The sequence below is a fragment of the Suncus etruscus genome, chromosome 4, assembly GCF_024139225.1.
Source record: "Suncus etruscus isolate mSunEtr1 chromosome 4, mSunEtr1.pri.cur, whole genome shotgun sequence".
Classification (NCBI taxonomy): Eukaryota; Metazoa; Chordata; class Mammalia; order Eulipotyphla; family Soricidae; genus Suncus; species Suncus etruscus.
In genome coordinates, this window is record NC_064851.1 from 17,487,329 (window position 1) to 17,503,920 (window position 16,592).

General features: G+C 46.4%; 1 protein-coding gene across 1 annotated transcript in view; it reads left to right on the top strand.

The window, feature by feature from the left end:
* Positions 1 to 14,127, top strand: part of KIF17 (kinesin family member 17) — a 40,224-nt gene extending 26,097 nt beyond the window's left edge. The window contains exons 10-14 of the mRNA XM_049772152.1: positions 503 to 734; positions 8,239 to 8,497; positions 10,424 to 10,494; positions 12,603 to 12,720; positions 13,422 to 14,127. Coding sequence (XP_049628109.1) covers positions 503 to 734; positions 8,239 to 8,497; positions 10,424 to 10,494; positions 12,603 to 12,720; positions 13,422 to 13,600 — 859 coding nt within the window. The 3' untranslated portion in view covers positions 13,601 to 14,127. The remainder of the gene's footprint in view (positions 1 to 502; positions 735 to 8,238; positions 8,498 to 10,423; positions 10,495 to 12,602; positions 12,721 to 13,421) is intronic.
* Positions 14,128 to 16,592: the final 2,465 nt, after the last annotated feature.

Here is a 16,592-nt window from a genome sequence, read left to right on the forward strand (position 1 = left end):
AAAATGCAGCCCCACTATTATGAATTCTTTAGAATTACAATGCTTCCATTGCAAACCCACTCATAGAGTGCCAGTGTCTGTCTACCACCGTCTTTGGTCCCTCCTTAGGGCACTCATTCCAACAGATAGGCTCTCAGGAGTTGTTCTCACATCCACTGTCTGTCCCAGGCTGAGAAATCCCTGACACATCCCCTACCTGGTCCTGATTGGACAGCAAACATTGCTCGTGAAATTCTGTTTATCCCAGAGCTGCTGGTGTGAGCATGCATGAGCTCACAACAATGCTGCTTTAAGCCCAGACAGCATTTGTATCTGGGATGGGACAGCGGGCTTAGGGCTGAGATGGGCATCCCAAGTAGGCTCCTCCCAATGCCTCTTTGCCTATCTCTGGGTAGGGGGACATTGGGAAGTTCAGGGGAGTACATGCAGGGACATGCAGGGGATAGCAGGGCTCAGTGATGGGCAGCTATTGTCATGCTTGCTTTCTCCTCCATACTGACAGTTTGCAGCTGCTGGAGCAGCAGGTGGTTGGTGGGGAGCAGGCCAAGAACAAGGACCTGAAGGAGAAGCACAGGCGGCGGAAGCGGTACGCGGACGAGCGCAAAAAGCAGCTGGTGGCAGCCCTGCAGAACTTGGACGAGGACAGCGGTGACTGGGTGCTGCTCAAAGTCTACGACTCCATCCAGGAGGAAGTGTGGGCTAAGAACAAGTTGTTGGAGAAGATGCAGATGAAGGTAGGCCCAGGGTTCAGCACCCAGATCCAGCTCACTCTCCTGCCATGCTTCACTGCCCTCCCTTTATTCCAGTGATGTGGTAGGGGCCAGGACCCACATGCTTAGTGTGGGGCCCATCTGATTGGCCCTTCTTTAGATGAAGTGCTTGTGCATGTGCTCTTTGAGGGGGGCACATTCTTGGGGTCATGGCACCCATTCATGGGGTCATGGCTTGCATTCAGACTCCAGACTATGATGCTTGCATGTCTTTTTCTGTGGGTTGTGGTGTTTGGACACACCTGTTAGATACAACTAAAAATTATTTGAAGACCTGAGAACTTCAGTGCTGCCAGGATTGTGTTCAATGCATGGAGTGGTGCTAGGTATCTAATCCACACCTCACTCACCACCCAGCCACTGCTCTGCCCTCTTCTCCCACTCCAGCACATTTATTTAATGGTGTGTGTGTGTACGCGCGCGCACGCATGTGTGTGTGTGTGTGTGTGTGTGTGTGTGTGTGTGCACGTGTGCGTGCGCAGCCTGGTAGCTGTAGTTCTGGGCAGATGTACTGCAGGCCTACACCTGGAGCTTGTGTCCCAATGGGGGTGAGTATGCAAGTTAGAAATACAATAAAAAAACAAGTAATTGAGCCAGAGCAATACTACAGCAGGTAGGGTGTTTATCTTGCACATGGCCTACCCAGGTTCTGGCATTCAATATGGCCCCCCCAGGAGTGATGGCATAGCACTAATGCATTTCCCTTGCATGCTGCTGACCTGGGATGGACCCAGGTTTGATCCCCAGCATTCCATATGGTCCCTGGAGCCTGCCAGGAGCGACTTCTGAGTGCAGAGCCAAGAGTAACCATGAGCACTGTCGGGTGTGGCCCCAAAACAAAAAACCAATCAATATGGTCCCCTGAGCCCACCAGGATTCCTGAGCACTGCTGGTATGTGGCCAAACACACACACACACACACACACACACACACACACACACACACACACACACACACACACACACACAAAGAAAAGAGAAGGGAAGAAAAGAAAAAAGTAAGGTAACAGCTGTGACTGATCACAGAAGGAAGAGTGGGCCAGAGAGATGGCATGGAAGTAAGGCATTTGCCTTGCATGCAAAAGGACGGTGGTTCAAATCCCGGCATCCCATATGGTCCCCTGAGCTTGCCAGGAGCTATTTCTGAGCATAGAGCCAGAAGTAACCCCTGAATGCTGCTGGTGTGACCCAAAATCCCCCCCCCCCCAAAAAAGGAAGAGGGAGGGCAGGTGGAACTGTATTGGTTATTATTTGTTTTGGGTATACTCACCCAAAGTGCTTAAGTCCATGTTCAGGAAGTAAGTGTATTACCACTGTACTGTCTCTCCACCCCTTCCCCTGTCTTCACCTGAAGTATAAGTGCAGAAAACACAAAGACATGATTTGATTTATTTTAGAAAGTGAAGGTCCCCATGTAAACAGCATCTGGATGGAGATGCTGAGTTTTAAATGAACTCCGGATATTCCTGGGGCCAATGGAGTTGGGGCACAAGTGGTATATTCTAAGGTGGGACTTGGAAGTTATGAAAGAAATGTTCTAGGAGGAGAAGTGGAAGCTAGCACAGAGGTTGGTTAGGGGTGAATATGACTCCTTACTCATTGCGGTCCCTGGCATATGGCCCCTGGCACCATATCTCTCCTGGAGCACTGCTCCAGTCCTCACAGTTAACCACCTTGCCCATTTATCTGAGCATCACTGAAGTGGCTCCTGGACTCGCTGAGCATTTCTTGGGAGACTCCCATCTCCTGCACCCTTCAAAAAAAGAAAAGAACCATTCAGTGGCATGGCTAGCTTAAAGAGGCAGACCATATGTCAAGCATGTGTGAGATCCTAAACTCAAGCACTGAATGACACTACCTGAAATCAGGAAGGAACCTTCCAGACTGAGCGAGAGACCAGTGATTTCAAGCACAGAAAGGAGGCAAATGTTCATCTGGAAGGTGAGGCCAGGACAGACATAGAGGGCCTATGCATGGCTTCCTGTTTCCTGAATGCCACCTGCTACTGCACCTCCCTGGCCATCTGCCCCCAGGTAAAGAATCCTGCTGAAGGGTCTGGAGCCAGAGTTACAGCGGGGAGGACATTTTCCTTACAACTGGTCAACCCAGTTTGATCCCCATTGTCCCATGGTTATTTAAGCCCACCAGGAGTGATTCTCCCTGAGCACAGAGCCAGGAGTAAACCCTGAGCACCACTGAGTGTGACCCAAGAATAAAAATCAAATATTGAAGCATAAAACTCAAACATTTTTCCTCCTCCAGCTTCTGCTTTTTTTTTTGGAATGCAGCTATGCTCACCACTATACCACAAATACGCCCTCTGCTATTTTGGATGTTGTTAGGTTATTTTCCACCTTTATTAATTTTTTTAATATTTTGTATTTTGTTTTCTGTTAAGTTGGTTCTTCCTCAGATATCTTGTGATTTGGCTGATATAAGTTACTTTTTTGTTTGTTTGTTTGTTTGTTTTGGGGCTATACCCGGTGATGCTCAGGGTTACTCATGGCTATGCACTCAGCAATCGCTCCTGGTTTGGGGAATATATGGGACCCTGGGGGATTGAACCACAGTTTGTCCTAGGTCAGCTGCGTGCAAGGCTGCGCCACCACTCCGGCCTCACTTTTATTCTCTCATTGCGGTAATACTGACTTACTGGAATGAAATGTTAACATGGTTTAAGCAGGGGTCCTCAAACTTTTTAAACAGGGGGCCAGTTCACTGTCCCTCAGACCATTGGAGGGTCTGACTATAGTAAAAACAAAACTTATGAACGAATTCTTATGCACACTGCATATATCTTATTTTGCAATGAAGAAACAAAACAGATACAAATACAATATGTGGCCCGCGGGCCATAGTTTGAGGACCACTGGTTTAAGGGGACAGTGTTACCACACTATCCTCACCACCAAAGTGCCAGTTTCCCTCTTCCAGAGTCCCTTGGACCCTTTCAGTCCTTTGTCCTCCCATAACTTCAGCTCTGTGATCAGCATTAAGCATTCATCTTCACTGAACATTGTTTCTTTGCTTGGATTCTTTATAATCCTGTATGTGAATGAGATCATTTGATTCTGGTCTATACATTTTTGGGGAGGTGAGGTATACCTGGAAGAGCTAGGGAGTTTACTTTGGTTCTGTGGAGGAAAGTGTCATCCTCAAGCATTGGTTAGGGGACTTCATGGTGCCAGGGACTGAATCAGGACCTCCTGCTTGTAAAAAGTGCATTAAGCCATTCAGCTGGCTCTCCAGTCTAGCTCCATTTGGTGGGGGAGTGTCAGGGGTTAATCCTGGCTCTGTGCCCAGAAGTCACTTCTGGCAGGCACAGGGGGACTTTATGGGATGTTGAGATTCGAACCACCATCCATCCTGATTGGCTGCATGCAAGGCAAACGCCTTACTGCTGCTCTGGACTCCCCAGACTCCATATTTTTTTTTTTTTTTTTTTTGGTTTTTGGGCCACACCCGGTGACGCTCAGGGGTTACTCCTGGCTATGTGCTCAGAAGTTGCTCCTGGCTTGGGGGACCATATGGGACGCCGGGGGATCGAACCGTGGCCCGTCCTAGGCTAGCGCTAGCAAGGCAGACACCTTACCTCTAGCGCCACCGTCCGGCCCCCAGACTCCATATTTTTAATTAATTGTGTCTTGAGTCAGATTTCTGTTCCATTTTATTGTTTTTTCATTTTTAATTTTTTGGGGGGTTTGTTTGTTTTGAGGGGGCAGTGTCAGAAATCTGATCCAGGGCCTCACATGTACCAGACAAGTGCTCTAGTGCTGAAAGACATCCCTGGTCTTCCTTCCATTTTTGACCATTTTTCATTTTCTATTTCTGGTTCTCTGATTTGAAAATTTCTTATCTGTAAATACTTACTGAAGGAAATTTAATTTAGGCTGGACCCTTGTGTTACGTCTTTCAGCTATTTGATTCTGTATGTTTGTGCTTTGAAGACTTCCCTGGGCTGAAAAGCGTTGATTTTCATTTCCTGCTGCTTAGAGTAGCTTTGATTAGATCCGTCCGCTCTTTCTATTTATCTTGCTTTTGTTTTCCTGTGCTTGGAAATAGGTCTTGAAAACTGGAATGAAGGGTTAGCCAACGTCTTTAAGTTCAGTAGTGCCCTCTTCTGTTCTAATAGTAAAGTACATTCTGTTATTTTTCAATTTTTTTTTAACATTTTATTATTGTTTGAATAATATATTTAAGCACCAGGATTACAAACATGTTTGTAGTTGGGTTTCAGTCATATAAAGGACACCCCCTTCACTAGTGCAACATAATTTTTATTCAATTCTAAGTTTTTCAAAATATCTGGAAATCAACCTAGTAATCCATACGTGCAAAAAACAAGGCACATCTGTGGCCCATAAAGTTTTATTATTATTTTTATTGAGGTAGTGTGGATACAATGGTTTTTACAATTGTTTTATTGTTGAAAGTGCTGCTGTATCACTCCACCCCCAGTGTCTGAAACTCTCCCCCACCCTTTCAAGGTTCACACCCACGTCCCCCTTCCAACGCTAGTTCACTGTTCTATCGACAATATGTTAGTTTATTGGGGACAGGTTTTATTTTTTAGTTTAGACAGGTTTTAGTTTATTGGGAACAGGACATTTCTTTGTTTCTTTATATTCCATATATGAACAGTATTATTATTTTTTTTTCTGACTCCATTTCACTTAGTATGATCCTCTCTACTTCTCTCCTGGCTAGAGCAAACTGCAAAATTTCATCTTTTCCCCATTGCCAAGTAGTAATCCACTGTGTGTACCTCACAATATATAACACAATTCCATTGTCCACTCATCTGTTAGTTGGATTATTTTTGGATTATGTAAATTACACTACAATGAACAAAGGTGGTGGGCATATCATGTTTTAATATTCTTAGGGTAGATGCCCAGGATGGGGAATCACTGGGTCATATGGAAGCTCTATTCTTTGTTGTTATTGTTGGGGACCACACCCAGTGATGCTCAAGAGTTATTCCAGGCTCTGCATTCAGGGATCACTCCTTCGTGGTGCTTGGGGTACCATATAGGATGATGAGAATCCAACCCAGTAAGCACCCTACACACTGTATTATCACTCCAGCCCCAGAATTACTGTTGTTAATTATCAGAAAAGTCTCTAAGCCATTTTTCATAGATGCTGAATCAGAGGACATCTCCACAAACAATGAATGAGGTTCCTTTCTCACTGCCTCCCTGCCAACACTAGTTGTTTCCAGATTTTTTGATGGAGGCCATTTTCACGGAAGTGAGGTGATAACTCATTGTTGTTTTGATGTACACATCCCTGATAGCCAATAAGGATGAACCATTTTCAGGTGCCCTTGGCCATCCATATGTTTACTTTGAGAAAATGCCTTTCCATCTCCTCTGCCCATTTTTGGATAGGTATGTTTGGTTTGTTTTTGTTGAGTTTTGTGAATGCTTTGTATACCTTGGAAATTAGTATTCTGTACTGTATGTGACGTGTGAGTATTTCTCCCAGTGGAGTGACCATCTTTCTCTTTTAAGCCTCATTTAAGTTTGACAAGTCCCGTTTGTTTATCTCTGCTTTTGTTTGCCTTTTCAGTTGGGATTATCTCATGGAAATCTCCTCTGAGGCCAATATTGTGGAGAGTTCTGCTAATGTTTTCCATGATGTATTTAATAGATATCAAGATCTTTAATCCACTTTGAATTTATCTTTTGTGGTGGTGTGAAAGCAGGGCTAGTTAGTGTGTGTGTGTGTGTGTGTGTGTGTGTGTGTGTGTGTTTGCATGTGGCTAAGTAGTTTCCCCAGCACCATTTATTGAAGAAGCTTTCCTTGCTCCACTTCATGCTTCCAGCTGCTATGGTAGATTGACTGTTATTTCATCAGAGGCTTTATATCTCGGCTCTTAATTCTGTTCTGTTGATCTGAGAGCTTGCCTTTATTCCAATACTATGCAGATTTCCCTCCCCCCATTTTTGTTTTTGGACCATACCCAACTGAAATATAAATTTATGACTTTGAAATTCTGAGGTCAAAGTCTAGGTACAGTGTGGCAGACTTCTTTGCTTAGAACCCCACAAGGCTGGGGTGGGGGAGAGGGCAGCATTCAACACCACCCAGTCCCTAGAGCACCCCTGGGAGTGAGCTCCATGCACAGAGAATCCACAGGCTGAAATCGGAGTGTCAGGACTATGTTCCTTTCTAGAACGTCTAGTGGAAAATTCATCCCCATTTCCTTCAGTTGGAGAATGGAGTCCCGTGTGGGTGCCAGGATTCATTTCCTTGCTGGTTGTTAGACAGGTCATTCTGCTTCAGAGACCGCTAGTGGGGATTGGGATGGGGTGGTACCAGAACCGTCCCTCAAACTTCGTATCTGATTCTGTTCCTCCTTCACTTCTCAGCATTACCTCTTCCAAAGCAGTCCCTTTACCTGCCACTCAGCTCTGCTATGCCACAGTCTCTAATGGTAAAATTGGCAGGCTTCTTTTGGGGAAATTATTTTACCATTTCAATGCACATTGGGTTAGAGGTTGTGGCAAGGAGAGCTAGGCAAAAAAGTGAAAGGCAAGGCATCTACTTTGAAAAATAATAGGCAAAATTTCTCTATTTGCAGAATATCTGATGTTTATTTTGGGGGGGGTTTGGGCTTTTGGGTCATACTTGGTGGTACATGGGCTACTCCTGTTTCTGTGCTTAAGAGTGACCCCAATAGTGCTCATTGAGCAATATGGTCCTGGGGATTGAACCCAGGGCCTCACATATACAAGGAAGGATTCTATATGGAGCCACATCAATGGCTCAGACACTATATCTAAGTATAATTTTTGAGGGTGAGTTTAATAGATTGCAGATTAGACACAAGACCAATAGGCAATTGCATTTCTGTAAAACTGCAAAGGAACATTCTGTAGATAAAATAAGAAAAAAAGTTCTCTTATCATACGTAAAAATGGAATCAATAATTGAATAAATTAACAGAAGAAATATAAAACTTTTATTTCAAAATATATATGCATGTATCTATGCACATATGAGCATATATTGCATATATGCAAGGTCAGAGCAAGGGGATATGACTTTGAAGGCTAAAGCTTTCCACTGGATAACAGAGGCTGTGACAGTGAAGAGCAGGGCTGTTGGGTGTGAGAGTTTATGCTATTGTGCCTCTTAGAAGCACAACTCTGAGATCATTTAGGGTTGCATTGTATGTGGGACTTTTGAAAGACTTCTGAATAAAATGTATGATGAGTATGGGATAATGACTGAGAGCTGGCAGCTGGGCCCATAATGAACTGATTTCTGCAGGACTGTGGATACAGTTTGTATTTATTTAAATGCTGGATGAAGGAGAGGACAAGGGAAGGGATGATGCCAGCTGGGCAGAGGGGGTGTGATTGCACAGCCCAGTAACTGGCTGCAGAGGCAGGATTGGCCAGAAGGTGAAATGTCTTGGTGTCTTTCCTGCTCACTGCGTGTCATTCTTCACTTTTAGCTTCGGGCAGCAGAGGTGGAGATCAAAGATCTGCAGTCGGAGTTTGAGCTGGAGAAAATTGATTACTTGGCCACCATTCGCCGGCAGGAGCGGGACTCCTTGCTCTTCCAGCAGCTCCTGGAGCAGGTGCAGCCCCTGATTCGAAGGGACTGTAACTATAGCAACCTGGAGAAGATCCGGCGCGAGTCCTGCTGGGATGAAGACAATGGCTTCTGGAAGCTCCCAGATCCTGTCATCATCAAAACCAGCCTCCCAGTAGGTCAGGAGCTTGGTAGTCTCTCCCACCACCTTCCCTGGCTGTCAGAGAGTGTGAGGAAGGGAAGGGACTGCCCTGGCTGCCTAAGGGCATGGTAAACATATGATTCTGGGTACCAGGGGAATATATTCTGGGGTCAGATGTATGGAGGCTGGAATTGTAGCTGCACCACTCCCAGGCAGAATGCTGGGCTTTGGTGTCCTCATCTGGGAAGTAGAGAGACTCACAGACTGCTGGGTGACTTAGAGAGTGTTACTGTGGGGCTAAAACAAGGTACAAGAGGGTAGGGTGCTTTCCTTGCACACAGCTGACCCAAGGTTCAATTTCTGACACCCCATCTGGTCCCCTGAGAAATGCTCCCACAGAGCATATCTAGGAGTAAGCTCTGAGCACAGCCCAAACCAACACACACACACACACACACACACACACACACACACACACACACACACACACACACACTTAAACAAACAAACATAAAAAGTGCTCCTTTGGGGCCAGGAAGATGCCTCAAAGAACAAGAGCAGTACAATATCCCTGGACTCAGTCCTTGGCACCCCATAGTGATCCCCAAACACTGCATAGAAAGTAGGTCCTGAGCACTGCCAGAATCTAGCCTCCTCCCCAAAATGTGTCACTACATGTCAAATTCTTTGGTTTTTTGTTTTGTTGTTGTTTTTTTTTTTGGATTTTGGGTCACACCCGGCAGCGCTCAGGGGTTAACTCCTGGTTCTATGCTCAGAAATAGCCCCTGGCAGGCACAGGGGACCATATGGGATGTCGGGATTCAAGCCACCGTCCTTCTGCATACAAGGCAAGTGCTTTACCTCCATGCTATCTCTCCGGCCCCTACATGTAAATTTTTTATAGTCACACCTGGCACATTTCAGAAGTCTCAGAACTTATTAGTCCTGTCTGAGTATCACTAGGAGGAGCTCACAGGACACTAAGCATTGCTTGACTACCTGAGAAGCTTCTCCCTATCCCCCACAAAACCCACCCACCTGAGGAGAGCTTCAGGCTTGATTCAGCTTGTGTGTTTATTATGATCCCTTGTGTGACCACCTTGTAAAGGTTGGACAGATAGTACAAGGCTGAAAGTGTTTTTTCTTACCTCCCAGAATAACTCCCATGTTTGAACAATCCCACTAACCCCATTTAAACTTCAGCTCCAGTTTGAATACCTGATGGCACATACTATTTCCTTAGTATCGCTAGGTTACTCCTGTGCAAGGAATAGTCCTGGGTAATGGCAGAGTCTAGCCCCAAACTCCCGTGCCCACTGAAAGAATTGTCACCATCTCTCTCTTGGATCCTGATCTTCATAAAAATGGGGCTGGATAAGACGATGATTTTGACAGTTGTAAGGGGCCATACCCGTGTGTGTTATGGGGGTGGGGTGGTATGGCATGTCTGGCTGGGGTGAGGTTTAGAGCCTTGCATGTGAAAGGCATGTGCTTTTCCACTTAAGCTCCCCCCTTGACTCCAGACAAAATGCCCCAGAAGGCTTCTCTGCTCCATGAATTGGGAGGAAACTTGGGCTACTCATGCAACTCCTTAGCACACAGGAGTGCTGACTCCCCAGGTCCTCCTGGCAGTGTGCGGCCATTCAGAGCCTCTCCTCTGATGCCTAGAGGACACCTCTGACCCTCACACTAGCTCCAGGCCCCATACCCCATACTCCTCAGGCAGCACTGTTATTCCTCCTGTCCCCACCTGCCCCGTTCCTTTTCCTGAATCAGGAAATCAGCTTCTTGGCTCTGAATCCTCCTCTCACCTTGTTCCTGGAACAGCCCCTGGGTTGGGGCTGGGAAGTAACTCCTTTTCCACCAGAGGCTGAGCCCCCTGATTTCAAGGACAGTGCAGAAGTCCATCCTGGCCTCTGCCTACAACCAGGCAACCATGACTTCAGTTTGCCCTTCTTCACAGCAGTTCCAGCAGGGTCACAGAATAAGTCGGCGCACAAACCCTCATCGGCAGACAATGGGGATCCAGGCATGGTAGGTCATCTGGGAGCCAAGGGAGGCGCAATCTGGCTAGGCTCTGCTCCAGAGAGCATGGAGTCTGGGTTATTCCTGGGGCTGCACTTCTCTCATCCACTCAATGATGAAAGCAGAGACTGTGCCTGGAACATTTCTGAGTCTCTCTGGGGATCATCTATCCTCTCTGATCCTGGTCATAAAGTTCACAGAGTGCAAAGATGGTTGGGAGCAGACCCCATCCTGCTGGGGAAGGAGAAGCTGGAGATTCAATTCTGATATCTAATCCCTTGGGACCTAGCCAGTCTCCCTGGATCAAAAAGTTCTCAAAGGATGTATGAAGCAATTTAGTTAATTTCCACACCCCACATTTTTTGTGCTATAGTAGAAATATCTTTTGTTTTATTTTATTGAAACCACTGTGATCTACAAAGTCCTTTATAGATGAATATAGCAGAATATCTTTATATTTTTGACCAAGGAAGCCTGGCACAACATGGCCCCCTGAGCACTGCTGAGAGTAACTCCTGTGCACAGAGCCAGGAGCATCTGCCCAAACAAAGCAGTAATATCCTTATAGCAGAAGTCAACATACTTTTCCATAAACATTAGATAGAAAGTATTTTAGGCTTTATAGAACATTTTAGAATTACTAAACCCTACCTTCATCACACAAAAACCAACCTAGATAGTGTATAAATAAAGCCATGTACTTAGGTTTATAAATAAAAGCTTATTTTACTCAACACTCTGGGGTCCAACTTTGGCTTACAGTTACAGGCTGTCAATTGTGGAACTCTGCCTGAAATAATTATAAATATATAATAAAACACATATAATAAACCATTATAGTATGTCATAAAACACACACAGAATGTATCTTTGCTGTGGGCAGGAGAGGTAGCTGCTGACTTGAATTCAATCCCATCACCACATATAGTCACCAGAACCCCACCAAAAGTAATCTGTAAGCACAGAGTCAGGAGAATTGCTAAGTTGTGACTCCCAAACAAAGAATGTCCCTTTGCCAACAATAAGACTACTTTTTGGGATAGTAAATTTCAGTCCTAAATTTGTTTTGAATTAGTGCAAGGCAGAGAGCTCTGCAGACTAGGCCTCTGACTAACTGCTTTGACAGCTTAATTTGTGAAAAAGAGAAAGTTGTTCCTGAAAAAAATTTTTTTCACATTTTGTCATATTATTTTTTGGGGGTGGGGTTCACATCTAGCTCACTCTTGACAGTGCTTGAGCACCATACCAGTTGTTGAACTTAGGGATTCATCTTTGAGCCATCTCTCTGGCCCCAAAACCAAATTACTATTTTGTTTTTGTTTGGGGGCCACAACCAGGTGGTACTCAGGGGATATTCCTGGCACTGTATTCAGAAATTATTCTCGGCAGGCTTGGGGAACCATATGGGATGCCGGAGACTGAACCCATGTTTGTTAGCTGTGTGAAAGGCAAATGTCCTATCCACTGTGCTATCAGGAACCCCAAAATTATGATGATGATGATGATGATGATGAGTTTTTTGAGCCACACCCAGTGGTGCTCAAGGGTTACTCCTGGCTCTGTGCTCAGAAATTGCTCCTGGAAGGCACAAAAGACCACATGGGACGGTGGGATTCGAACCACCATTGGTCCTAGGTTGGTTGCTTGCAAAGCAAACGCCCTACTGTATGCTATCTCTCCGGCCTCCTAAAATTATTTTTTAATGTCCCCTTATTTTTGAGGTAGCATGATCTATAACACTGTTAATGATAGTTTCATACATATATTGTTTAAGTACCATATTCACCACCAGAGTGATTACTTCCATTCACCAGTATTCCAGGGAATCCTTTCAACAACACCCCCCCCCCACCAACTCTTCTCCAGTTAAGTTAATTCTATAGACCAGCTCTTTAGTCTACAAACTGATTATTTGGAGAATTCCATACCTGATGGTGCTCAGGGCTTCCTCCTGGCTCTGCACTCAGGCATCACTCCTGGCATCACTCAGGGGACATTTGGGGTACCAGTGATTGAACTCAAGTTGGCCATGTGCAAGGCAAGCGCCCCACCTGCTATACTATTCCCAAAACCAAATTCTTAACTTGGCATCAACATAGGGTTTGCAATCTCAGCAGGAAGAAGACCGCTACAAGCTGATGCTCAGTCGCAGTGACAGTGAAAACATTGCCAGCAACTACTTCCGGTCCAAGCGGATCAGTAATATCCTTGGCACGGATACCATGAACAGTCTTAGTGAGTGTTTCCCCTAGGTCTTGCCCTCTAGCCCCTCTGAGAGCTTCAACCAATTGGGAGAGGCTGCTCTGGAGTTTAACAGGCTCTGTCTCAGAGGTAATGCCTACTTCTCAGGATTAGAAGCTGGCAGAGGGGAGCTGCCCAGGCAGGCCTCTTCTTCTACCCTCTCCTCTCCCAGGGCTCAGGGATTATATGAGATAAATGGGATTAAATCCCTGTTGGCCAAACACAAGCGCCTTACCTGCTATATTATCTTGCCTTTTTTTCCCCCCTTTTTGAGCAACACTCAGCAATAGGGGCTATGGGCACTGACCCTCTACTTAAATGATTCCTGAGAGCAAGACCAGGAGTAAGCTCTGACCATAATCAGGTGCGACATCTAAATAAGCAAAAACAAACAAGATATTACAGTCAGTTGAATATCTGGCATAGTGCCTATTCTGTGTGTAAATGAGCAGACAGAGGCCAGATGCTGAAGCCAGTCTTAAAACCCAGGTTTATTTGCTCAAAATCCCAGGAAGAGGCCTTTAAACTCCAAATTTCTAGTCCCTAGACACAAATGGATGTGGTGCCGGGCCTCACTTCTCAAAGCATGGCATTGCAGACACAGGCCCAGCCACCTGGCTGGGGGTGTGGGCAGTATGGGTAGACTCCAATCCTACCTGCTGGTTCACTGTGTCCTATGTGTCTTTTCTCAACAGCCCATCACAACTCGCCTCCAGGCTTCAGCTCCCCACTAAGCAACAACACTACCATCTCACCTGCCCAGGTCTCTGAAATGCCCCAGCCCCGACCCTTCCGCCTTGAGTCCCTTGACATCCCCTTCACCAAGACCAGGCGGAAGAAGAGCAAAGGTAGCTTTGGCAGTGAACCACTGTGAATGCAGCTGCCCACTGCTGCGGGCCTGTAGTTCTTCACGACTCTGACAGGTCTTCCCAGGCAATTTCTAGCCAGGCCTCCTCTCATCTACCCTCAATGACTGGACATCTCCGGGGCCTCTCCCTGGGAAGACAGCATCTCTTCCCTGTTGCCCAGAGAGCCCGCTTCAGCTTGGGGTGGCTGTGGAGCTGGACCCCCATTCTTGGAGAAGCCTGCTTCTGTTCTCACACCATTGCAGTGTTTCCATCAGTGCCCCTGTTCAGAGCCTGCCGCATGCATCACCAGTGTTGTGCTGGGCCTCTGTGTCTCTGAGGTCTCAGTTCTGCCTCAAGCCTTCTCCAGCAGCCCTAACAGCATGAATGGCAGCTTCCCTGTGGATTTTGCTCTTTTAGTGAAAACAATGCCTTTGCCTAGTAGACCCACATTCATGGCTACCCTTGGAGAGTTCTGGGGCTGCTTTCCCTTACTCTGTTTCTCGCTGCTCTGTGGCCCTCCACAAACTGCCCCAATAAACTGCCTTATACCGAATGACTGCCAGATCTGATCCTGTGTAATCATGACCCACCTACAACTGTGGCCATTCTTCAAGGGTTCTTTCTGGAGTAGAGCTGCTTAACTGACTGGGGCTTTTAAAGAAGCAGACTCTCTACAATTGTGAGTACATGTGTGTTTTTTGGGGGGAGAATATTTGATATGTCACTAGATTATCTGTGACCCAGGAGAGTAGAGTCCTTATTTTATAAACTAGTGACCCTGTCTTACTGAGCTCAAAGAAGGCCCAGTTTTGTTTTGGCTTGGTTGAACATTTTTAAAATTTTTGAAAAATTATTTTTGGGTTATCACCTGGTGGTGCTAAGGTTTACTCCTGGCTCTGCACTTAGGGATAACTCCTGAGGGCTTAGGGGGGGGTCATATGTAGGGTTAAAGATCCAATCCAGGCCAGCCACATGCAAGGCTAGTACCTAACATACTCTGGCTCAGGTTTTGAAAGTCTTCAGGGATGTGCTGGGCCAGGGAGCCTGCCATGGCTACGCATGATTCTAGGCACCTTCAGTTATCTGGGATATAATCGTGTCCTACCCACAAGTTGAGGGGAAAGACTTGGCAGATGGTGGTGTTCTCAGCCTCATTTCACTTTGAGTCTCACCTTTAAAATGGGGATAACTCCCAATGCAGGATTCTCACAGACGGTCACTGACTATGTTAGTCCCATGGGTGCTTCACTGGTCCTTCTCCTCTATTTTGTAATCATTATTGTGGTCAGTCTCACAATTTGTGCACAAGTCTGGGCCAGCTCTGAGGAGCTGGGGTGGAGGGTGCATAGGAGAAAATTGTCCTCTGTCAAAATGGAGGCAGGTTTCAGAATACACTTAAAGTGGAAACAAGATCAGGTTTTCATGGGGGAAAATTGTCCTGTGAAGGGTGTAGCATTGGAGGAGCCTATAGAAAATACTGTGAAGCTGAAGGATGGGGAGACAAGAGACAAGAGAGCTATTCAGACAGTACAGAAGGTAGGGAGGGCACTTGTTTGCATGTGGCTAACCCAGGTACAATCTCTGGCACTGCATATGGTCTCTTGAGCTTTACAAGGAGTGAGCACTTAGAATTCAGAGTAACCCTGAGCACTGCTGAGTACGGCCCCTCAAACTCAAGTATGGGAGAGGGGGATGGTCATGAGTTGAAGGTAGGTGGGGGAAGCTCAGGATGCATTAGTAGAACATGTTCCATGAAATCCATACGAGATCAAAAGGATAGTGGGTGCCCTGCAGTGATTAGGTCGTGTGGTTTGGTCATTCCTGGGCAGGGCAGACTGCTGAACATCAGCTTTTGATTTCAGCTCACTTCCAGGGAAGAATTGGAAATGGATCTGAGTTGTGTGTGCAAAGTAGGAGGCAGAGGAAAGGCTTTACCTGGGGTGGTAAGTTATGGCAAACAGAATTTTTGAGCTTTGCCTCCTTATACTTAGCTTGGTAGGTCCACAATTCACCATTTACTCCAGAATTGTGGCTGGAACCAAGAACAACTGATCTTGGAGCTGCTGGCAGTGACTTTTATTTAAACCTGTGATGACTGAGGCAGGTCGGAGGGGAGCTGTTTGTCCTTGTGCCAATTTAAAAGTGTGAGAACAGGCATGACTAAGGGAATGCTGAGGCTAGTCCCGCACCAAATCTCCCAAACATGATTTATCTTCCCTTAGCGCCCCAGCTGTTCCAGAGGCATACCTATAGGTGATTAATATAAGGGCTGGGCCCCCCCCTATTAGTTCTATTTCCAGCCTGGGAAAGTAGCTTGAATAGAAGTGAGAGACAGAGCTTGGAAATGAAATTCAATTGAAGCTTTTATTTCAGGGCGTGGGTGAATATCCAGCGGTGTCTCTGGAGCTCATGGTGCCCAGGATCCAACCAGGGCCTCCTGCAATGAAGAGTAGTCTGGGCACACATTTCATTATCTTTGTACCCAAACCGAGTTCTTGCTAGGCCAGTCTGCTGGAAGGCCGTGAGCAACCTGAGACTCTACAAAGTGTCCAGTTACTTTTTTTTCAACTCCATAGTCTTTGGAGAAGAAAGTCAGAGTCGTCCTAGAGAGAAAGGGTAGCAAATGTAAACATCCAATCCAAACCACAGCAACCAAGATCCGAATTGCGCGGAAAAGCTTTTTGGGCCCTAGCGGCTACCGTCAAACCTGGGCGGAGCCAAGGGAGAGCCCGGTCTCATTGATTGGCCGAGGCTGTAGAGCTGTCTCTCTAGAATTGGACTTTTTCCTTTGAGGGAGGCGGAGCCTCACGTCCCTCCCGCCAATCAGATTCGGAGACTCCACCTCCAAGGTCATCTCTTCCGCTCATGCTCCTTCCGTACCGTGGGGCCCCCGGCAGAGACTCGCTAGGCCTGGTCCCGCCCACGCGGAGTCACTTCCTGGTCACTTCCGGGGGTTCTTTTACGACCCCGAACGGGATTGGGCGGCTCCAGGGCCACTTCCGGTTTTCGGGTGGCCGA